This window comes from Onychomys torridus, chromosome 15 (genome assembly GCF_903995425.1).
Source record: "Onychomys torridus chromosome 15, mOncTor1.1, whole genome shotgun sequence".
In the NCBI taxonomy this organism is placed as follows: domain Eukaryota; kingdom Metazoa; phylum Chordata; class Mammalia; order Rodentia; family Cricetidae; genus Onychomys; species Onychomys torridus.
The window spans coordinates 77,188,073-77,212,247 of NC_050457.1; the positions used below are offsets into that span (position 1 = coordinate 77,188,073).

Below are 24,175 nucleotides of genomic sequence, written 5' to 3' on the forward strand. Positions count from 1 at the left end.
TCCCCCTCACAATGCTTTTCCCTGGGGGTGGGCTAAAGGCATGTTTGGCCCTTGGGACCTGTAATCTTTATCTTCCTGGATACTGTTCTGTCAATCATGCAACTACAGTTGCAAATGTGTAGGCTGCAGAAGCCTCGGTTCTAGGAACTGCGTTTATGGGAGATTGTATTTTGAGCATGGTGGCAAAGTGAGTAAAAGGTTGAGAAGAGACAAGAACCAGAGGATGTAGAGGGTATGGAGGGGGTCTCGGGTAGGGGATGCACCCCCTTGAAGTCACCCCTCCCCGTGCTGAGCATGTTTCTGTGATTTTTCTCTCCTCCTACTCCTCCTACGTTACCACCTGTTTCCAGCTGACCTCATTCCCATGCAGCCCCCATGTCCCAAGTCCAAAGATCTTCTGGTCACCTGCCAGTAGGCAATAGAGTGTGTAAGACTACACTGCCACAGTGCTGGCTTCGTCTGTCCCTCTGGGCTGTAGGAGCCTTCTTAGAGAAATCCTCCAATCCAGAACTGTCTGAGAGGTAGGGCTGTACCTACTGACCACATCATTCCTGCAAGTTCTTGGTGCCTGCCATGGGCCTTGCTCACCCTTTTGTGTCTGAGTGACTTCTATGCCTGATAATGACTCTTAACCCAAGAACAAAACTGGAGTGCTTTATTGAGAAAGATATATTTTAGACCCATTAACCAACCTTGATTTCTGTCACACTTACAGAGACACAAGACCTAAACATAAGGCATGGACCAGAGATAGTGGACAATTTGGTTGGCCTCCATCCAGGCCACACAGAGCCACATGGGAACCCTCAGTATGCACACCACAGGGCATGTATTGATGGGCACCAATCAGTATTTTTCCAGATGAGGCTTCAGAGGCCCAGAGGTGGGACCCACTGAAACTACCAGTGTGAGACCCTTCATATTTCCCTCAGGGCCAACCACCTTCCTATGCCCCTGCATGGTTCTTCAGGTCATGGCATCTAGGTGATCAGTGTGTGTAGAAGGGTACCAGGTTAGAGGACTCCATGTTTCAACTATAGAAGCTGCATCTTGTGGGGGGTGAAATGTGACTGGTGTCACCAAGTAGGAAGAACACACATGATATCTGGGCCCACCACAGTTTCTCAACCTTGTTTGTGAGAATTCTCAGGAAGTCCAGTTCTATTTAAATTTGGTCTTTTCCATGGAAAGAGGATGGCAGTAGCTTGGTGCAATAGACATTCCAAGTCCTAAGTACCTGTGACTAAGAGAGGATGTGAGCCCAGAAACCACCAACCTGTTGCGGAAAGGGACAGGCATGACCCTCTGTGGCTTTACAGACTACTGTAAAACTGAGGACTTCTTGGCTTCACAGTCACCTGGGTTCCCAGGACCCTTAGAGTCCTCGACACAGTGGCCACAGCTGAGTTACCCTGTAATTCTCCTTTCCCAATATTTGGCTAAAGATTTACAGGCTCGTGCCCTCTTCAGAAGTGCACAGGGTGGCTCCCACTTCAGCAGCCTGTTCAGTAAACAATGATTAAGCAGGCATTCGGATTAGGGTGTGCTGGGTCTGACTGAGACAATTCCCAGCCTTGCCAGTCCATCAACTTCCTGTACTTCTTCTTAAGGAGCACAAGGGCCCAGACTTCCAATTCAGGGGCCTTGTCCAGCACTCACAGTGAGGAGCAGGGGATCAGCTGGGAGTGGGCAGGGACAATGTGCCCAGGAGCCAGGCCAGCAGCATAGCCTTACCTCCTACCTCCCACTCAGAGGGAAGGAGACCAGCCTGGGGCCTCCACAGCTTCCCTTTTGGCTCTCTGCCAGGAATTTGCAGCACAAGGTGGGTCCTGAGCCTTGTCTGTCCCCAGATGGTAGTCTAAGCCCTACAGTGAGGGCAAGCTGAGGGCAACTCAGAGTGGTAGGCACTTCCATCATTAACATGTAAAAACATTTTTACACGTGTGCCATCTGTACAAAGATAGCATAGGCATGTGCACATATCTGTATGCAATGCACAAACATAAGTGTATATACATGTACATGCATGTACATATACAATACATAAAATTCACATGTGAAGATACACACATACATGTATGCACATAGGTTTATGAGAGCATGTTTATATATTTATATACACATATCTATAGATGTATATGTGTGAATATATATACATGTGTGCACACATATGCATTAACACATGAGCATATATATAAACATACAGATAACACCCATGTGCATATACACGTGTATACACAAATATATAGGCACCTTCCAGTGTATATGCACAACATACATACACAAACTCATACTTACACATATACACATTTGTGCATATGTACCACAAATGTACATACACATCTATATATACATGTGTGCAACTGCTATATACACATAAACATGCCTATGTACCCCACATGTTTGTGTAACACTTGTGTACACATCTATGTGACATATGAATGCATGTATGTATACTCACACATTCACACACATTCCAGCCCACTTCCCCCAAGGGTCCTGCCTCTTGCCCTCCTCCACACACCATCTTCTGCCTTATACAGACTAGGCCCACTCAGTACTTCAGGTCCCCATTCACAGAGGCTGTGGACAGCGTATTGACCAGCCCGTGTTGGTCCCCAGACTTCTGGCAACGGTTTCTGATGAGCTTGTAGATGGCAAAGCAGGGAATGGCGAGGCTGGGCACCCCAGCCACAATGACCACCACTGCATACACCCAGTTGGGGTATGCGACCTTCTGCAGTTTTGGAAACTCCTCCTGGGGAGAAATGCACAGGAACAGATGGGGAAAGGGTCTGCAAATCCCCATGATCTCACCTTCCACTGCCCATATACCCCACTGCCTGCCTTCTTCCTCCTCAGGTCCCCTCCCTCTCCACCCAGCCACTGCCTGGGCACTTACATAGTCAGGGTCCCAAATGCTATACATGAGCTTTTTGTTGACCTCAACTACAAAAAAGAAGAGGAAGATGACCAGCATGATCAGTGGGCTGACCACTCTCCATGTCACTTGCCAGAAAATGTTGGGCTTGTGGCCGATCATGAACTCGATGTCCTTGTTGAACCTGTAGCAGAGGTCAGAGGGCAGGGTCACTGGTGGCATGAAGGCAGGTGGCTGGCCAGTTTTCTCTGTCTTGGACAATGGTTGTCATCTTAGGATATTGTGCCTTCCCTTTTCTTGACTAAGGTCCCCTAACTTTGCAGGCAAAGATGTGCCTGAGTAGAGGGGTCCTAGGTTGTCAGCAGCTGCCACCCAAGCTTCTTGGACTCCCCACAGCACTCTGACATGAATTCATCCTCAGAGATCTCCTATCACGCATTTCGTGTCATGGACAATGAGGACAGTGGGTCATCAGACTTTGCTCCCTCCTCAGCAGCCCTTGTGTGGGCAGCAGCATCCTGAAGTTAGGTGACGCCCACAAGACCTGCTCAAAGCCTGCTCTGTGGCAGAACTCCCTTCAGCAGACAGGGATTTGTTGTGATCAGAATGAGACATATGTTGATGGCCTTTCTTCACATTCTTGGGCAATCACCTCCCCATGCTACTCACAGTGCTGTGGAATTCAAACCACTGCACATGTGCTATCCACAACCACGTTTCAGTTGACACATTCCTTGTTGATGCCCCCAAACATCACAAAAGTCACATGGCTGGCCCTGTGCACCTCAGCCTCCACATTGCTTTCTCAGCCTATTAGAATCTGGTCTCCCCTCGTGCTGATGTAACCTTGTCCGTGTCCCATATGGACTTTCATTTTTCAGTGACTTGAAATGGGTTTTCCAAAACAGGATCTCCAGCTTACATCAACTTAATTTTAACAGATACTGACAGATCATTCTAGAGTGGTTGCAATACAGCTTCTCCTGAAGATGTAGCTTCCTGAATCCCTGCCCAGCAATGGTAATGATGTCCTGAGATGTTGGGTCAAGCCTGAGTTTTAGATAGCTGCTGAGCCCACCTTCCCCCTTAGAAGGGCCTATTCACAATTCCAGAGGTACCCCTGATGTAGACCCCAAGTGGATGAATAACACTGAGCTCCATCTTGCCTCAGGACATGTGAAGTCCATATCCTACAGAGCCTGAGTCCTGCTTCCTTGCACGTATCCCCTCTCCTCCCTCACTTCCCACCTTCTCCCTTACCTTTGTTCTGGTCCCAGTGCTGCTGCTCTTGGGGCCCAGGCTGAAGGTTATATTTAGAGTTAGATTTTTTACGTATATATATATAAAGTTGTATAACCAGATGTGTCTGAATTTTCTTTTGCATTCTCTTCTCCACACCTAAAGTTACTACAAGTCAGTTTCTAGTACACCTACAAATTCCTGTCTTTGGATAGGTATCAGGGACTATTGGGAGTTAGAGGTACTATTTAGATCACTTTTAGTAAGAAAGGAGGCATCGCTTCAGCAAGGCCAACCCTTCATCCTCTTGCCTCTCTCCACCTCTTGAACCAAGTTCCAGGACTAAGCCAATGCCAGCCCACTCCTATGAAGGAAGACTACATTCACTTGCACAATAGTGAAGGCTTTGTGCCATGGCATGCCCACCTCCCTTATCCCAACTTGGCTGGCCCAGTTTAGCAAGGATTCTGCAACTCAGCTCTCCTGCTGAAGATGGCCTTTGCCACAGAGCTGCCCCTCCTACCTGTCCACTCCATACAGGTAGACGACAGCAAACATCTCACAAAAGGCGATGATTAACAGAGGGATGGATCCAGCATAGCTGTCCAGGAGGGAGAGCCAGTACTGTCCCGAATTCAGTGTGAAAATGAAGGCGATGAGATACGTCCCCAAGCAGATAAGGCCTGTGGCCAGACAGGGAGCAGAGCTGTGGCTTCAAGGCTGCTCAACCCAGGCCTGAACCCACCACCGCCATGAGGAACGTAAGCAGGTCTCCCTTAGACAGTAGGCATCATACATACCTGTCATCAGTTCTTTGGGGCACTTTTTAGGGATGAGATTGAGGTCCTGAAGGGGTACAGTCACACCCTCCATGTTCCCAAACATTGACGAGAGGCCCAGACAGAAGAGCATGATAAAGAAGAGCACTGACCAGAGCGGGGACACTGGCATCTTTGTGATGGCTTCCGTGAAGACAATGAAGGCCAGGCCTGTGCCCTCCACACCCTGCAGCAACACACAAGGTCATCTGAGCTCTCTGTCCCTCTCCTTCCTCTCCCTTGACTGCTTCCCAGAGGCTGAAGATAAGTCCCTATTGTTGAGGACACCATGCACTTTGGACACAGGACTCAGAGGAGTCCAGCTGGATATGACCTGAAAACCTCCTCCCCAAGGACCAGCTTTCATAGCACCGAAGTTACTGAGCAAGCTGCCAAGGGAGGAAAGCAAACAGTGGTCCTCCTCAGCTTGTGAACCACAGCAATGTTCCCTACAGGCTCAACAGTGGCATTCATCTCTTGACATTAACCACCAACTGTTGAACTGGACTGAAGGCCCATTCAAAAGGATGGAAATCATGCCTGGCACTGGACTAAGCCAAATCCCTCAGACTAGTGAGGTCCTGGATCTAAAAGAAGAACTTACGCTACTTTACTAAACTGGCATACTTCCTAACTACATGCTGAGTATCTATCCTTATACCCACAGATAACTTCACCTCTCTTCACTCAGAACTTCCCTTTGCATCAGATAGAGACCACTACAGAAAACAATTGACCGAAATGCAGAGAACGACGGATCTTGAGTACCCATCTCCAGTAGATGCATTTACAACACAACTCTGTACCCAAGGTTCAGGGAACATTATGAAAGAGGGGGCCGAAAGATGTAAGAGCTGGGGGACCAGGAAATCAGCTGTGGTATTGCCTTTTATGACAAGGAAGCAGCCCCCATGACACCTGCCTACATGAGATCCAAACAAGAACACCACCAATAGACATGCTATTGAGATAGGGGAAATCTAAATCTCACTTGAGAGGAGAAGGAAAGGAGGCAGACACCCCTAAACAAAGAATTACAGGCAACTAAGACATGCTGAGAGCAGGAGAATTAGAATTCCCCAAAGATAAGCCCCCTAGATACTTATCCAATACCAAGAGCGTTGGATCAACCTGATCATCCCTGAAGTAATATACATACAAGCAACAGTAAATGGACAAAGCAGGTTGTGTTGATATATATGTGTATGTATCTATTATATGCACACATATATATAATACAGATAAGCTATATATACATGTATATAAAACAATCAAAGAAAAGGAGGCCATGAATCTGAGAAAGAATGGGGGGGCATGAGAGGGGTAGAAGGGAGAGCAGGGGGTGTTTTATATAATTGATTTGAGAGGCTGGAGGAGTCAAGTCCTACCAGTGCCAGGAGGGTCATGATTGATTGATAGTGGCTCCTTCCTCCTGCCTGAGTTTTAACTTCTGCCACTTCTGGGGGTAAGATGCTAACTGAGTAATCCCTGTGTATGACTCACAAAGACCAAAGAGAATCCCTCCCCTTACCCACACCTACCTCAGAAAGGAAGGAGTTCATGTTACAGGTCTGGAACTTCAGCTGTGCATAAGCCTCAGGGTTGGTGGCGTTGCACCATTGTTGAAAGGCCTCAAAGTTCTCTGCGGTCACATTGCCCTCGGGCAGGTCAAACGCATTGATGAGAGTCAGGATGTTCCTGGGAGTGATGAAAAGGGCTGTTGCATGTCCTCAGTGGGAGCTTCCCAAAGGCTGAACCAGCAAGGATTGGGCAAGAGGATTGGGGTCTATGTGCACGCCCTCTGGTACAGCCCAAGGTGCTAGGGTGGCAACTCACGTGTTGACACAGTCATCAAAGCGCTCAGTGGCTCGGAAGCCAATGATGGAATAGACCACGGTGGCTGCATACACAGATGTGAAGCCATTGATGATGGACACGATCACAGAGTCCCTCTCACAGTTATTGCTGGGGACAAGAGTGGTGTCACCACAGGACAACATAGCTGATTCACAGATGAGGACATATGTCCCCTGGCTGGGTGTCAGTACGCAGCACAGCAGAACCAGTGTGTCCAGGGCTAAGACTGGGTTCCTGGGTGCTCACCAATGAGTGAAAGGCTACTGTGATATAGGAGAACCCAGGTCCTGTCACCTGGGCACATGTGGGCACTGAGAACTCAAAGTGACCAGAGGGCTGTGTCCTGACCCTGAACCAAGCTGCTGTCTTCTTTACTGTGTTCTAATCTTCCCACCCACATAGAGCACGGTTATGGAGACCCTCTGAAAGCCCAGGATAACAAGAGTTGGAGATTTCTAGAATCAAATCCCACCTTAGGCCTGAGGCAAGTAATTAGCCTCACAGAAGGGACAGGTCCTGACCTCTCACTGCCAGGTGCAGAGTCCCCTTGGGCTAGAGAAGGAGGCCAAGTCAGGTTCTCTACTGCTTGAAACTTATCTCCTAACCCAGGCCTCTTTAATGATGAGGTTTTGTTTATAAGAGCGATTATGAATTAGTATTTATGAAAGCAATTCAGTCTATAGTCCCAAGGCTGGGAGAATCCAGGGCTGGGTGGGCTACCTGCCTGAGATAAAAAGGAGGAAAAGAGATCCTAGAATTTTCCAGATGGGACTTGACCATTCTGGCTGGCATTTGGGGCAGAATAGAGCCACCCTAGCCATCTGGCCTTGCAAAGTCTGTGAGCCTCAGAAGGATGGATGCTTATCCACAGCACAGGGTGAAATGTTCTAGGGTCAGGTTCCAGATGTATTTCTGAGAGTCCCGGGTTTATGCACTGACGCAGCACAGAGTTGTGCATTCCTGACTCTCAGGGTCATGGAAGATGTGGCCACAGCTTGGGGGCTGACCTGAGGCTTTGGCCCTTACCTTCAGCACTGTTCTACCCCACACTGACTTCCTGATTGGATCCTCTGGAGTCCCAAATGGAGACACTCAGCACATCCTGAATATACCCTGATCTTACTCCAGTCTTCCCACCCCAACCCCCAATACAGCTGTCATCTTGCTGCCCATGGTGTATCAAAAGCAGAGTACATAAGCCACCAGAAACGTGTATGTCAAACTGCAGCATGACACCCCACCTGAAAGGAAGACTGCCCCCCAAACACAGAAGTTGGCAAGGAAGGGAAATTGAGGCCACCCTGCACAACTGGGGGGAGCTTGTAGTGGTGCAGTGCTGTGGAGATCAGCCTGGTGGGTCCTGCGATGGCTGGTCAGGAAGAGCCATGAGAGTGGCAGATTGGCATGTCTCCTCCGAGGCATTCACCAAACACAGCAACAGCACATGCGGCACAAGCACCATCACAATTATAAAAGTGGAAGCCAAGTCCCTGCAGGTGGATGCGTAAGCATAGTTTGGCTGTGGTCAACCAGCCACATAGGACCATGGCACTAACACATTCTACGTCAGGGAAGCATCGGGACAGTGAGAAACAGGAAACCCATTCCATGCCACCAGTTCTACCTACAGGAAACACTCAGACAAAGCAGAGGCGGAAACGGAATTGCTACTAGTGGAGTGTCTGCTCATGAAAACGCTCTAGAAGGAATAACAGTGATGACTCCACAACTGTGTGAATGTACTAAGGCCATTGGACTCAGGTGAGTGAACGCATGCATGAAATACAAATAGAATAAAAATGTCATAAGGAACCAACCTAGGCCCTCTGCATGTGTATGACAGTTGTATGACTTGGTCTGTAAGGCTCCTAGCAGTGAGATCAGGACCTGTCCCTGGCGCTTAGCTGGCTTTTGGGAACCTGTTCCCCATGCTGGATTACTTTGCCCAGCCTTGATGCAGGGGGAGGAGCTTAGTCCTGCCTCAACTTGATATGCCATGCTTTGTTTAAGCCCATGGGAGGCCTGCCCCTTTCTGAATGGATCCGGAGGAGGAGTGGGTGAATCGGGAGGGGGTGAGGGAATGGGAAGAGAGGAGGGAGGGGAAACTGTGGTTGGTATGTAAAATAAAGGAAAAAAATGTTAATTAAAAAAGAAGGAGAAGGAGGAGGAGGAGGAGGAGGAGGAGGAGGAGGAGAACAACAACAACAACAACCTGTCTAATAGAGTATGTGGTTTCAGAGTGAAGAATTCTCCAGTGCTGTCTGGCCAGAATTTAAGTGTACACATGTGTAGTATCTGTTTGCAGCCCAGTGTTCTGTATTTCATGTGACCTATAACAGTCTATTGACTGATTGTCTACACACATGTGAGAAGGAACAGCCCTCTTGGTCTCTGTGATGAGTTAACAGTTGACATTTTGAGCCTGGCTGTTACAAACTGTCAGGACTATAAAAAAAAAAAGTGTCATAAAAATAATTCACCCACAGATCCACTCGGGCTCCACCTGCACTGGCGCTTTCAGGGTTGCCTTCTAGAACATTCTCCATGGAACCAGAGGAGGCCTTCTGAAGCCTGGGACCCATCAGTCAGTGACTAAAGGGCATGGTCCAGATGGAGCACCTTCCCATCCACCCAGATCCAGCATATCCTCTAAAGGGCCTGTGCTCCCAGACCACAGAGACCATAGACCATGCCTTCCAAGAAGAGACTCTCCCAGTGCCATCCCTGTTGCAGACCTGCCCTTACTGTCAGGCCCTGTCTCTGCTCTACCTCTGTCTGATGCCCAAGTCTCTCCTTGGGCTTGCCTGCCCTGAGCCTATGAAGTTCTGTTTGATCTACCAGGATCCTCCACCCACTCCCTGCCCAGCTCTGGTGGTTCTCTCTTGGGCTTATCACCCCAAAGCATCTGATTCCACTGCTTTCCCTGACCCACTGCTGGTCACAGAGGACAGGTCTGGTTGCACCAAGCCTGGCTGGTGCTCACTAAGCCTTTGTGGAAGACAATAAACACCACCTACATCCTCCATGGATGTTGGGGGGTCTTCATAGCTTAGGACCTTTCCAGAAGGTGTCAGGAAGGGATGCATGTTGGAAGCTGGCAGGGTCATGGCCTTCAGGATCTGACCTGGGTTCAGGGTAGGCTTTGAGGGCACCGATATATCTGGGGCCTGGAGTCCTGAGGCAGGCTGGGAACAATGTAGGCATCAAGTTGGGAGTGGAGGAGGGAGCATACTAGACCAAGCAGCAGAGATCATCCAGGGACCCAGCAAGGGAGAGCCTCTCAAAGCCTGTGCCTACTTTTCCTGTCAGCCCTGTTCTGCACTTAGACAGGACTGGTCAGAGGACAACTGCTGAGTGATACTGGCCAACACCAGTACTGGGTGCTGGGCTTTGGAAGGCACCTTCCCTCTTTTCCTTCTTAAGTGCACAGGAGAATTTCTCAGGGTCTGACGGGGAAACTGAGATTCCAGCACCAAGGTGCTCCTAGGGGCCCCACAACCCCTATCCCTGAGGGCCCTCCCTCCAACTCCATACTCACTGCACAGGGTTGTAGCTGGAGAAGGAGATGAGGCCTCCAAAGGCCAGTGAGAAGGAGTAGAAGACCTGGGCACCTGCATCCAGCCACGTGTTTGGGTTGGCCAGCTCTGTAATCTGCATACAGGGACTTAGCTGTGACTACAGGGACCAGGCCACACCCTCCACTAAGGAAGAAGCTAGCTCCTTCCCCAGCAGTGGATGTCATTCTACACAGAGGGAAAAAGTCAAGCCACCCAACAATCCTCATCCAGGGTACATAAGTTAATGGCCCAAGAGTAGGCTGACCCCTTGCCAGGCCCTTCTTGGCCATGGCACTGGCCTGGGCATCAGACAGTTGGCTGTCACCATATAGAAAGAAGCTGGTCTTAAAGCCAAGAGAATCCAGCGTGAACTTCTTCCGTGGGTTCTGAAGCCCTGGGGTAGTCTGCTGGTAGATGGCAGAGACTCACATTGGGTGTGAAGAGGAAGACAATGCCATTGGTGGCACCCTTCAGAGTCAAGCCTCGGATGAGAAAGATGGTCAGCACAATGTAGGGCAGAGTGGAGGTGATGTACACAGCCTATGAGGAACAGTAGAGTAGGGAGACACCATGTGGGATATAGGTCAGAGGTCAGACAAGGAAAACAGGGCAGACCTTCCCTCTGCCAAGGTCACCCCAACTCAGTGCAGGGGAGATTGGGCCTCACTCTTCCATTTTCCAATTTTCTCTTATTATCTGATTCAATTGGAGAGAGATCTTGGATTAATCTTAGATTTTATAGTGTGTGCTTGAAAGGCATCTCAGACAGCACAAAATCAACTGGCCTCCAACCTAGGTCTCATGTGTGTAAGGAGAGATGACCCTCAAGATTGGTGACGAGAAGCTGCATGCTCGTCTGTCTACTGTACCTTTCCAGTGGTCTCGATACCACGAATAGTGCACACGTACAGCACACTCCAGGCACATGTCAGGCAGAGCAGGATCCACCACTGGATGGAGCCTGAATCACTGATGGAAGTGGAGATGTTGAGAGTCTCTCGGTACCAGAAGTAGTCCACGGGAGAGCTCTTGGCACACTCTTCCACATAGCCTGCAGAAGCAGATGAGCACACACATCAAACTGTGGGTCAAACGCGGGGACAAGCCAGGAATAAACCAAAGGAAACGGCTGCAGGAAACATTAAGTGGCAGACACCTAGCCGGTGTCTGAAGCATTCACAACAGGAACACACTTGTGCACATGAATATAGCCTCACATACACACATGGAAACTCATGAACATACTCACACCCACACACCTGTATCCACATACCACACACTCTCATATATGTGCATATACACACCTGTTTGTACATGGGTGCCCATCTATGTGAAGTCTGCTAAGAGATGCTGTTGGACTCTGGTGTGGACCCAGGCCTCTGAGCACTAGCTCCTCCCTGACTCCTGGAAGAAGACCCCTATCACCTCTGAAGCAGCAGATGGTCTTTGGGACTCTGTGGCCATGGCCATGCACATCAAATCTAACTCCATGTTATCTCACATTACGATGGGCACCTCTTCCTCAAAGAACCAGCTAGGGCTCTCCTACTGTAAGAGACCAACCAAGATCCTAGGGAGGGCTTGTCCTTTGACCAAAGGAGCCCATTTTGAGGGTTCCTATGAATACTCAGAACTACTCTGTGGCAGTCAGGACAATGGTTACCAAACAGGCTACTCATGTCCCTCTGCAGCTGTGTGTGTCTCTGTGAGCCAAACATGTCCTATAGGTCACGGGCCAAGATCTATGCCTATTTGTATCCAGAGGACAGGGGCCTGAGAAGGTAGGGGTGGCAAAGGACACTTGTGGCAGAGTGGCCTCTTTGTGCAGAGACCCAGGGAACATGCTGAAGGGAAGCAAAAAGTCTCCTACCAAGGCCCTGTACCCTGGCTGGTGACTTGGAACCACCTGCACACGTTCCATGCATGGCTCTTCTCCTGATGGTCTCAGACATGTGAGCAGTGTGAAACACAGTACATCATCATGTCTAAGGCTTTCTTCTTGGACTGTGGATTTCAGTTCTGTTTTGTTGTGAGAGGGTCTCATAATGAAGCCCATACTAGCCTGGAATTCACAGTATATGTCATGCTGACCTCAAGCTGTAGCAATCCTTTTACCTCAGCCTGCCAAATGTTGAGGTAATAGGTATGTCTGTGGATGTGTGTTCATGTGTGTGCAGGTTCAGGTGTGTGAAGGTTTACATACCTTGAACACACAAAATTGATTCAGAGATCAGTTTTGAGTATCATTGCTCAGGAACTATCCATCTTATTTTTTTGAAACATCTTATTTTTGAGACCTGGGCTCACTAAGTAGGCTAGACTGGATGGCCAGCAAAGCCTTAGAATCCTCCTGTCTCTGCTTTCCAGCTCACTGGTATTACAGTGACATGTGCTTGACTTTTTATATGGGTTCTTGGTATTGAACTCAGGTCCTCATGCTTTTATGGTAAATACTTTAAACTGACTACACTATCTGCCTAGCCCCTGCAACATGAATTTTTATGCCTTAGAGTGCTCTGGTTTTTGCTAACTCTGGTCTCTAAACATTCAGTTCTTACAAAATGAAAGGACATCTGGTATGATTTCTTCCATTCTACAAGCTATAGCATGTCAGATGTTGTGGCTGTACTCCCACTGGGCTGCACCTGGCCTGGGCTCCAGAGAGTAGCACCAAGCCCTAATCCATCTTTTTGTTTAGCAGACACCCTTTGTTTCTCTTGTTGCCCTCTGTGAATCTTGTCTCAGAGTCTCCCAAGTATACAAAGGCCTATGCAAAACTTGGTTTAGGAAACCCAGAAAATTGTGGTACCTGATGAATCAGGGAATTTGTACTTAGCATTGTATTTTTGGGAGCTTCTTTCAGATTGTTTTGAACATATGGAAATCAACTGGCTAAAGTGTTAATATAGAGAAAAATAAAATAGCCCTGGGCAAAGGGAAAGTGTTTCAGTTTTTAGAAACTGGATCCCCCTGCATCCTCAAAAGGCTAAACTCATTCTTAAGATGCCTCTGAGTTTTCTTTCCACAGATCCACATGAACCCACACACCATGCTGCAACAGTTTGAGACAAGATGGGACAGAGACAGGGGGATTGCAATTGCATTCCACTGTCTAGGGCCAAGGGCTCACCTGTCCGGTTGTCGTTGAGTGGACACTCACTCCATGGTAGAGGCTCTTGAAAGGAGTTGAAGAAATACCACATGACCCAGGCGATGATGGTGTTGTAGTACAGGCCCACCATGAAGGATGTGAACATGGAGGCGATGCCTGTGGGAGGGATGTCACTGTGGAGGATGTACAGGTATCTCTAGCAGGTGAGTGCATGGATACCCATCTATGCTGTCCCACCCCAGGGACACAGTAGGACCCAGGGAGGGGGCTGCTTCCCAGCCTGCAGAGCAGATCCAGCCCAGTCAGGACCTAGAAGTGTGACAGCGCTTGAATGATCACCTGACTCTCTCAGAGTTGCCAGCACTCTGCGCCCTTGCCTGCTCTGCCTGTGGCCCCTAAAGATGTATCCAGGCAAGCAGTCATAGAGCCCTTGCAAACAGCTTTTTGACGGTTTCAGTGGGGGTGGATCTGACTCGGGAGGCCCACTTGGCAAGTCCCAAGCCAAAGTTAGGTGGGTAGACTCGGGAAAATCTCTGCCAAGAATGAGTGAGAGAGGCAAGCAGAGATCGTAGCAGGTGATGACTCAGCATCTGGGACAACGGGCTGACCTCTAAGCAGTTCATGAACTTGCTTTCTGGATTGTGAAACTAAAATCCAAGTATGTGTGAAAAGAAGGAGAAAAAGAAGGAAGAGGAGGAGAGAAAGTGTAAGAGCCAGAGACTAGGGGTGTGGGTGGAATGCGAGGGGCAGGAAGGGCCTGACATCAGCGGCCTCTGTGTGCTATGGGCTGTCCAGCACTGGGCTTCTGGTATAAACACATCTGAACTCTCTGTCCATGGACCCTGCCCTTCTCTTCCCTGGCTGGAGAGCCCACACCACTGAGCTGCATTCTGAGCTCTCAGTGAGCCATGTCCTCTTAATGAGACTGTCTCCAAGCCAGAGTTTGTAAATGAGTGACCACATCTGGATTGGGGGCAGTAGTGGGTGTCCTTGCTGAGTGTGTAGGAGTGGACAGAGCAGGAAACCAGCTCCACCTTCTGGCCCTGGAGGCTCTAGGAAAGTGGGATTAACTGCTCTCACCTAGCATCTAGATCTTCCTTGTGTTCTGGGCTGTGGGAACTCAGGCGACCTCTGCTGGTCTGTCTGTTCCCTGATGACCATGAGTAGCCTGGCCTAGATGCTGCAACCCAGACTCCCATGGATTCTAGTGAAGGATTCCTGAGGGTCTCTGTTAGAAAAAGAGCTTAGAACTGATTGTGAAAGCCAAGGAGGAACTAGACTGGCCCTGTAAACCCCAGGCCAGCTGGAAGCATTAATACACACCTACACCCTTCAGAGCTGGGTGGATGGAGCTCCACACACCCACACTGCTCTTGCGTAGCCGCTGGCCAATGGCAAACTCCAGGTGCAGCAAGGGAATCCCCTCCAGTACCAGAAGGATGAGAAACGGGATCATGAAGGCTCCTGGATGGGAAGAAGTAGGACATGTTATTACAGGTAAGGACAACACCTGGGGACAGGCACTTCAAAACCTTTGTTCTAACAATTAGTTGCCACCGACACCCCTATGGCACTTGAACAGAGCTGGTATGCAGTGGTTAGCCATGTGAGTGGAGCCGCAGCAGACTTCACAGCCTGGAAGGATCCCTTAGCTGAACAGTCTCCACTATCTCCTCACATGTGTTAACATGCCTTGCTGGTTTGAAGAGCATTAAGCAAAGCATGTGACAGTGCCACCCTGCTCACTGACAGTAACCCAGAAACACGCACAGGGCGTCTACTGGCTGAGGATGAGTCGGCCCCAGGCCCCTCACTGACCAGAGCCTCAGGAACAGAGGAACAGCGTTACAACCTCTGAGAGCAGCTGCTGTGGGGATGGCGTGTCACTGCACGGTCAACTAATGCTAAATCAGCTGTCAGCAACAGGGAAGGGATGTCTTTGCTGGTGATGGTAGACGACCAGGAGGAGAAGCAAGCACTCTTCGGCTTAGAGCAGCCCCGTTTCTGGCGTGTGTTCTTTACTTCAAAGTGTAATCAGTACAATGATGGTCTCAAATTACTGGCGACATTGCCCTCATCTGTGCTATAGACCTACCAGCTCTAATGTTAGGAAGTGTGTCTCTCCTGCGCTTTAAGAATCTTCAGTGGTATCCCGTGTATTAGTTATATTTCTATAAGAACTATGTTAGTAAGAAAAGTTTACATAATGTATACCAAATAGTAGTACTGAGCCTAGAGAGGTGCTCAAAGGAGACCGAGCACTGGCTGCTCTTGCAACAGGTTTCTTCAGTCCCAGCACCCACATGGTGGCTCACAACCACCTGTAACTCCGGTTCCAGGGGATCTGACGCTTTCTTCTGACCTCCATGGGCATCAGGCATGCACATGACATGTGTACATAATGTAGGCAGAATGCTCATATACACACATAGCAACTGAGTAAATCTGAAAAGAGAAAAAAGCTGAGCATGGTGGCACATGCCTTTAATCCTAACAGGTGGATCTCTGTGAGTTCTGGGCTAGCCTGGTCTATGTAGTGACTTCCAAAACAGCCAGGACTGTGTAGAGACCTTGCCTCAAAAGAGAGAGGGAAAGAGAAAGGGAATGAAGGGGGAGGGAGAGAAAGAAAGAAAAAGAATGAAAACCACCACCACCATCAACGGAGTGAGAAGCCAACCTGTGGAGCAGGAAAAAGAAATTGCAAACTATTAGTCCATTGAGGTATTAAATTTCTCAGAATATTTAGAGGACAAAATTCAAGCAAAATCCAACTTAAAAACGGTCACAGACACCCAAGAGATGTTGACCCAGAAAAGACACACAGATTCTAGTAACACTTGAGAAGATGCTCACATCACTGAGCATGCAGAGAATGTTAAGTACAAATTATGATACTACCTCACACCACAAAAGCAGAAAAGAAAATTATAAGCTCACACAGAGGGGGAGACTAGAGCCCTCAGTACTGTTGTTGAGAAGGCAGAACAGTGCAACCATCATGGAAAGCAATAGGGTCATTCCTGGGGAAAAAATTAGACATAGAACCACAACATGACCCAGCAATTCCATTTCTAGGTACCCAAGAGAAAGCAGAACCCCAACGAGATGTTCAATGCCTGTATTTACATCAGCACCATTCAGTGGCTGAGTGGATAAACACATCATGACCCACCCATACGGTGAGATTTCGACACAGGGATGAAGATGAGGGATTTGTTAAGTTAGGCAAAAGCCAGTCACCAAAAGCCCAAATGGTCTACCATTAGGTCCCTGGAGATGACATGTTCACAGAAACCATAGAACAGAGATTACAGGGGTAGGAAGCAGTATGGGGTGGTGATAACAAGGACATTTTCAGTTGGAGAGGATAAGAGTTCCAGAGATAGACAGTAGTGATACTGCACACGTAGATGTACTTAAAGCCACTGAACAAGACATTTAAAAATGGCAAAGAGGTACATTTTAAGAAACATGTTTTTCTCACACAGGAGAGCTGAGAGCAGAAAACATGAAGCCTCTCTGTACCTACAGTGGCAATCTTCCCATCACAATCCCCTTGCACTTGAGGGGACACTTTAGCTATCACATTTGACCTCAGATTTTGAGTTGTTAAGAATTATCCTTGGAAGTATGCTGCTGTGTGGGCATTTAGAAACAGTGGTAGGCCAGTGTTGGGCCGAACCAGACAGAAGATGACCTATCCCAGAACATGCCTCATGACAATGGACAGACTAAACAGTTAAGTACTTGGGGACTGTTTTAAAATAAGGATAGACGGGTGCTGCCCTACAGAAAGTGCTGTGTCCGTGAAGGCCAGGTTTCATCTTTGTATGTATCTTGTAGGAAAGCCAGCACCAGACTGCTGATGATGAGGAAGAGGTAGCAGGAGCTTTGGAGAAATCACAAGGCTTAGGAGGATTTTCATATGCATTTACTCCCAACATCATCATATTCCTTCTTTTTAGAAGAACATAGGGAGAGAACTGAGGCTGAGAATTGCCACTGCTTCAATCGAAGTTCTCGGTGAGGCTCTGTGAGGACAAAGCTCAAGCTGAAGCCATGGCCTAAGAACCCAGATTCGAGAGCAGCCTGGATTCCCCTCAACACTTAAGAGCCTCTAGCCACTGACCTGTGATTCTGTCCTGCTAGAACTCATGGCAGTCCCTGGGGAAAGGTCCAGAGAAAAAAGCTGTGAGCCCACCATGGTCCCATACATGTCATATCCCTTCGTGCCCAGGTGTCTCTGGCACAGACTCCTGGGCCTGTCACAGAAGAACACGAAGACATCACAACATCCCAACACCACACAGGATGCAGCCTTATCTCTGCCAGGCCAGGGCACCATCATCTGTTGTATGATACTTTGTGTTCTCACAAATAAAGCTTGCCTGGAGATCAGAGGGCAGAGCTAGCCACTAGTTAACCATAGAGGTCAGGCAGTGGTGGCACACACCCATCACCTAGCACTTGGGATGAGGAAACAGGAAGATCAGGAGTTCAAGGCCAGCCTGGGCTACACGAGATTGAAATAGTCTAAAAGAAATAGAGCCAGGTGGTGGTGGCTCAAACCTTTGATCCCAGCACGTGGGGAGACAAAAATATAAGGTGGGTAGAAACAGGATCTGCCCCCATTCAGTCTGAAGATTTGTAGAGACAGGATCCCCCTATTCAGTTTGAGATTAGGGGTAAGAAATCTCTAATGGCTGGCTGCTCTGCTGCTCTGATCTTTCAGCTTTCACCCTCAATATTTGACTCTGGGTTTTTATTGTTAAGACTAATTAGGATTATGCTTCAATCATCCCACCTGACAGAGACAGGAAGAGACAGAGACATAGAAAGTCAAGGAAAAAGGCAGAAAGGGGCAGAGAGGGACAGGGGGAAGGAAGTACATGAGAAGGGCCAGAAACAAAGAGACTAGAGCAGATAGAGGGGCAAGGAAAGACAGAAGGAAACAAGGAGAGAGAGATGAGAGACAGAGAGACACAGAGAATCAGAGACAGATGAGAGACAAGATGAGGCAGAGACAGGAGAAGCAGATACAGGAAGAGACAGAGAGGGATGGAGAAAGAGAGAGGGAGATGTTCTCCTTTCTCTATAAGCCCTAGGGTTGACCAAGTAAGTGAACCAAGGATGGTAAGCCAGCCTTGCTTTCTCTGTGCCCCACACAGGGGAGTCAGTCATGTGGGGGTGGGTCAGATGACCATAGTCTGGAGGTTCCTGGGGTGGGGCCCAAATGGTGTCCCCAGCTCAGAGCAGCAAGTTTGATACAAGACCTGGGCTTCTGTGGACGGTGACAGAGTCCCAGTCCTGGATAGGATCTTCATCTCTGAGCTAATGTGCCACCTCTCCACAGGTATGGGGGCAGAGGAAGAGGGGACAGGTATTGGACAGGAGGAAGCTGGGGCTCCAGGATGGAGCACCAGAGACTAATGTCCAAAGGTCTCCAGAGATAAGGCCTTTTGTGCTGCCCAGAGTCCTTGGCATTTGCTGTTTACACAGAGAGAAACACCAGTAGAGATCATAGCAAAGTGGGGCTGAGCGGAAACGGAAAGTGCAGCTTGAAGAAGGAAGGTCCAGTTCTGTCTTTAGTCATGAGTGGAAAGTAGGGGAGAGGGGAGAGGGGAGGAGGGGCTAGAAGGGGGAAGGCAAGTGCTGCAGGTGGAGTCCACCCCATTTTCCTTTTTCCAGCAGCAGTGTGTGCTGCACATACTTGCACATGGTAGTACACAAGGTCATCAGGACTAGACTGGGGGGGGGGAGTCATGGGTTCACGGTGGAGAATCACTGGAGGATGTATGGAAAAGGCTGGGAACATTCTGTGGGGGCCAACCTGGTCCTTGGAAGGAAGGCAGCATCTGGGCCAGCACCCATGTCACCCAACATGGACACAGAACAAGAGTGGTGGGTTCCCCAGTAGCCCAAGGCTTGTAGCCAGGGCCAGGACATAGATGGACAACCATGCCCAGGGTATCCTGGGTAGATATAGTAACTTCCATGTGCAAAATGTAGTATTAGGGCCCAGCTGACCAAGGCTAGCCCACTCTTCTGCATGTGACCGGCCCAATGAGCTCCTTGGGTTTACCAAGTACAGCCCCCAAGTAGGCTCAGTGTTGGAGACAGCCTTATTATCCCCCATCACGTTCTTTCCATTTCACACATGTGAACACTAGGACCAAGATGCAGTGCCATGGGGCTGGAGAGATGGCTCAGAGGTTAAGAGCACTGACTGTTCTTCTAGAGGTCCTGAGTTCAATTCCCAGCAACCATATGGTGGCTAATAACCATCTGTAATGAGATCTGGTGCCCTCTTCTGGCCTGCAGGAAGACACGCAGACAGACCACTGTGTATATAATAAATAAATCTTTAAAAAAAAAAAAAAAAAGACCAACAAAACACAAGTATTTACATTTAAAAAAACAAAAGTTGCAGTGCCAGTGGTCTGATCCTGGACTGCTGTATGTCTACACTACCTTGAGTACACAGTCCTCAGGAAAAGGGCCCAAAGCAGTCCATCTCACCCAGGTTCACTGTGAAAGTTGGTGACTGTCTGTATAATTTTTGGTGGACAGTCCAAGTTCCCAAGAGTAAAGCTGCAGGGGAGCCAGGGCTGCCTGCTTCTGTGTCTGCTCAGCTTCAGTGGTCCATGCTGAGCTGGAAGTAGCTGACAAACCTGAGAACTATCAGGAGGCAGGATATCGGAGTATACAGTCTAGAGTGTTGGATCCCCAGGGACACCACCCAGGTCCATTGTCCCCTTGCTACTAATACCTGTCATAGTCTCTTGTCCCCCAAGAGCTTGTGGGAGACCCTTAGTTCTCTAAGTCTATTTAAGTTTCCTCTGGAGGCTAGATGAGGCTAGCCTCAACTACAGCCCTTCTCTGCCAGGGTCCAGAGTTTCAGGTAAGAAAAAAAAATCTACCATGTAGTAGTACTGCTTGTAAGAAGTCATAGGAACAAGAAGCCAGGCCTCAGATCAGGAGGGCCACCTCTGGGTCCTGCTCTTCTGAGTCCACCTAGCCCAAACACACACTTCCCTTTCTTCTGGGTGACTGTCTGGCCTATGGAGGATGTGGGAAACACAGGCCAGAATGGCCCAAAGACACATGGCTCCTCCAAGAGGTGTTCTCCCCACTTTACCTGAGCTGCCTCTCTGAAACCTAAGCCCAGGCCCTCTCAGGAAGTCAAAGCTCAGGACAGTGTGACCCAGGAACCGAGGCTATGGCCAGAGCCTTCTCAGCACATTCCCTCCTGTCTTCCCAGGGTTGGCACAGAAGTCTATAATCCTGCCTGGTCCACAGACCACTGCACCACACACCTACAGCCAGTGGCAGCACCACAGCCCCAAGGTCCCCAGGACATTGTTAGCTCAGAGACGAGATGATCTCAGGTGTTGGGAATCCCCATGAGATTCCCACAGAAGCCTGGACCTTAGACACAGCTCTTTTGTGGAAATCCTGAACAATTCCTGGTGGGCAGGCTCAGCCCAGCCCTTCTCTCCTAGGCACAGAAGTGACAAAGCAGAGCCGGGGAATGTAGGGGAGCCTGAGGGTACCCTGCCTGGGTGGAAGTTGGAGGAAGGCCAGGGTCTGTTTTTCTGACCTGAAACTGCTTGCTGTGGGGGTCTCTACATCCAAATTAGGTCCTGGGAAAGTAGAGGGGATCCAAGGACAGGAGGTTGGAAAGCCTTGGGCCAGTTTTGTTTAGGTCAACTGGATAGCAAAACCTGGGACTGTCTGCTCTCTCATTTGCTGTGGAGCCTGGCCTCAGTGAAAGGTCCTGGCAGAGTCATAAACGGCCAGCCTACACATCTACACAGCAGCACAGTAGCTGTGACAACTTGTCATCACAATGCCAGTGTATGTCTACACAAACTGGAAGTAAAGAAAGCTCCTGAGTCAGAGAATCCCTCTTAAGAGGAGAATGTCTGGAACCCCACCTGTGGCACACCCCAGGCCCAGCAGAGCCAGTTTCTACAGCAGCCAGACCTGTCCATAGCACCACTGACAGCACCACATTAGGAAGGCAGAGCCTGGGCTCCAGGTGAGGAGGCAGAAGTTCCTTGGAAAGCTCACGGATGTTTGTGAATTTGTGGTGTGTGTGTGTGTGTGTGTGTGTGTGTGTGTGTGTGTGTGTGTGTGTGTGTTTCCTAGGTGCAGCAGCCCTTGTGGGGCTGGGGATTTAAAAAGCTGGAGTACCAACTGGCAGAAGTTTCCGTGATGTAGGAGCCTATGGGGCAGCTATACCTGTCGTCTCTGTGCCCCAGCTGTGCCCTCCTGAGTCACCTGGAAGTGTGCTGTGGACCACCTTCAGTGGAACAAGGGTCAGAGTCTGGGTCTCTCTGAAAGGGAGATGCAGCTGGGAAATCATGGGACCTGGCTGGGGAAGCCAATGTTCTTTTAAAGACTGCCACACAAGGCTTGTGAGTCACTGAGTAAGGCAGCTATGCTTGGTGCATGCTGGTCCAGGACCAGCCAGGAGTCCAACAAGACAGGCTCCATTCACACCCTCTATCCTCTGAGGGTCATGTCATCCTTTGGATCCCAACTCTCCCTCTTCCAACTGGACCATACAGTAACCTCCTGCAAAGTGGGTGAGTGTTCTACCCTCAGGGAGGGGTTTCAACTCAAGGAACTAGCTATACCATCCTCATCTCCAGGGGGAGACTGTTTGCAGCCCCACATAAACCACCAATTCACATGGTGAGGGAGGCGCATATGTCTCTCACTAACAATGTGAGACCACTGGCCTACCTCTTCCTTCCTTATCTATAACCCTTTTAGGTGCTGAATCCTGGGGAAATGTCCATCCTGTATCCTTGGTCCATGTTGTTAGTCTTGGGCTCCTACATTAGCCTCAACCCATACCACACCCATGCCCCAACCTGAGTCCCAGCTCCTACCTCCTCCATGGCTCTGGCATAGGTAGGGAAAGCGCCACACGTTGCCCAGCCCCACGCAGAAACCCACACAAGTGAGCATGTACTGGGCCTTGTTGTCCCATTTGGGCCGGGAGTCAGCCTCTTCTTTTTCAATGACCTCTAATTCATCCAGAGATGGAATCCGGTCCTCTAGGCCAGGGTTGGGTAGCACAAGCCTCACCATGGTGGTCGCTGGGTTGGGCCTGGCACACACAGGCAGTTCAGCAGCCAGAGGGCAAGTGGTGGTGGCCAGGAGTCCTGGCTCTTTATAGAGAACCTTTGGCACCTCACCCCAAGCACCTGGGCTGAAAGGAGGCGTCAGCAGATCCACAGGGTGCGTCCACAGTGCTGTTAATGCCTTATCTGCAGAGGCACCCAGCCCAACCAGCTAAGCCACCCCCTCCAAACACTGACAGGAGGTCCTGTGGAAGGTCTGATCACCCCTCCCCCTATACAAACCCCAACGTAGACCAGGGTGAGGTGTGGAGGGGGGCAGTGCCAGACCCACTCCCCAGGAAAGAAAGAAGGACCCCTACCAAAAAAATCAAATAGATGGTGTCTGTTGCTGTCCTGTGCTGACCAGCAGGTTGCTGGTTCTCCCCAGACCACCAGAGCTCCCAGAAACCTGTTCCTCCTATAGAAAACAGAGCAGGGGCTTGCCCACCCCATAATTTTTTCTGAAGGTGGTTGAAGGCCTGTTCCATAGTTGCTGCTCACATGAAGTGCCACAATATGGCTTGGGTTCCTCCTGGCACAGCTCTTGGTTCCAAATGCTCCTCAGAGGACCCATGGCTAACCCCAGCATCTGGAGCCCTGCAGGATTTCCGTTCTTCCAGGGAGCACTTAGCGGATGAGGAGATTGCTTGTGTTGATGCCAGGCAACGATGACGACGAGGCCCTGTCCCCAGCAGAGAAGCCAGTATCGCATCAAGGACAGCTACCAGGTGCCAGGAAAGGTTGAGGGTAATGCGCTAGAAAGCCAAGGAAAAGTTCCCAGGGGTTATGTCTAAACTAAGACCAGAAGCAGAGATAGGGTTCATGTCATGCAAGCTTTGCAGGGTAGGATTTGGGTGGGGCATGCCCTCTGTTCTGAATACCTCCCCTCTGCCTCTCCTGCCTACCCCATGACTTGTCCACCCCTGGGAACTATTCTGAACTTCCTGAGGGCAAAGGATAATGCTACCCTATGCCCCCTTCAGTCCTCTCTATGCCCCTCCCACCTACCTTGGTCCAGCCTCAAGGGTCAGCTCTCCAGGGGGGCCTTCCCCAGACTCTGCTATCCACCCTCCCCCACATCATGTCCTTGCCACCCATGACCTTCCTAGAACTCACAGGACTTTTTATTTTCTGTCATCTTTCTTCCTTTAAATTGTTCTCCTTCTAAAAATAAACAATAGGACTTTTAAATTCTCCCTCTGCTTATTTATTTCATCAGTGACCATACCACTAGATGATAAAGCCCCAAAGCCCAGCTTTCTCTGCTTCCCCTACATTAGCTCCCACTGATGTTCCTGAATAACAGAGATGGAAAGGGGTATCACTCAGGGCGGAGCAAGTTCAGGGGTCTGACCTTTGGCCGAACACACTGGAAAACTCTGATAGGGTGGAGGCCAGAGAGGAGACAAAGTTTGCATTTGGAATATCCTGCCTACAGAAGGAGAGGGTGAAGAAAGGGCCAGAGATGGAGATGGAGAGCAAGAGACACAAAGCTAGAGACAGGAACAGATCCAGAGAGACAAAGATAGAGACAGAGATATGAAGGAAGAGTCTGAAAGACAAAGAGACATGACAGA

The 24,175-nt window shown here is 49.4% G+C and overlaps 1 protein-coding gene across 1 annotated transcript; it reads right to left on the reverse strand.

The window, feature by feature from the left end:
• Nucleotides 1-2,554: 2,554 nt before the first annotated feature.
• On the reverse strand, nt 2,555-22,566 carry Slc6a19 (solute carrier family 6 member 19). The gene is made up of 12 exons (XM_036207464.1): nt 22,365-22,566; nt 14,788-14,928; nt 13,483-13,620; nt 11,222-11,403; nt 10,782-10,892; nt 10,334-10,446; nt 6,775-6,903; nt 6,480-6,636; nt 4,921-5,125; nt 4,644-4,803; nt 2,903-3,065; nt 2,555-2,758 (listed from the first exon to the last, which is right to left on the reverse strand). The coding sequence occupies exons 1-12, from the start codon at nt 22,564-22,566 to the stop codon at nt 2,555-2,557; spliced, it is 1,905 nt and encodes a 634-aa protein (XP_036063357.1).
• Nucleotides 22,567-24,175: the final 1,609 nt, after the last annotated feature.

What these genes read in the sequence shown, in the direction of transcription:
- Slc6a19 (XM_036207464.1), bottom strand. Translation starts at nt 22,566, where the DNA reads ATGGTGAGGCTTGTGCTACCCAACCCTGGCCTAGAGGACCGGATTCCA. An exon ending in CCCAGCTCTGAAGGGTGTAG is followed by an intron (nt 13,621 to 14,787) that starts GTGTGTATTAAT and finishes TCCCTCCCACAG; the next exon opens with GCATCGCCTCCATGTTCACA. An exon ending in TTTGATGACTGTGTCAACAC is followed by an intron (nt 6,637 to 6,774) that starts GTGAGTTGCCAC and finishes CATCACTCCCAG; the next exon opens with GAACATCCTGACTCTCATCA.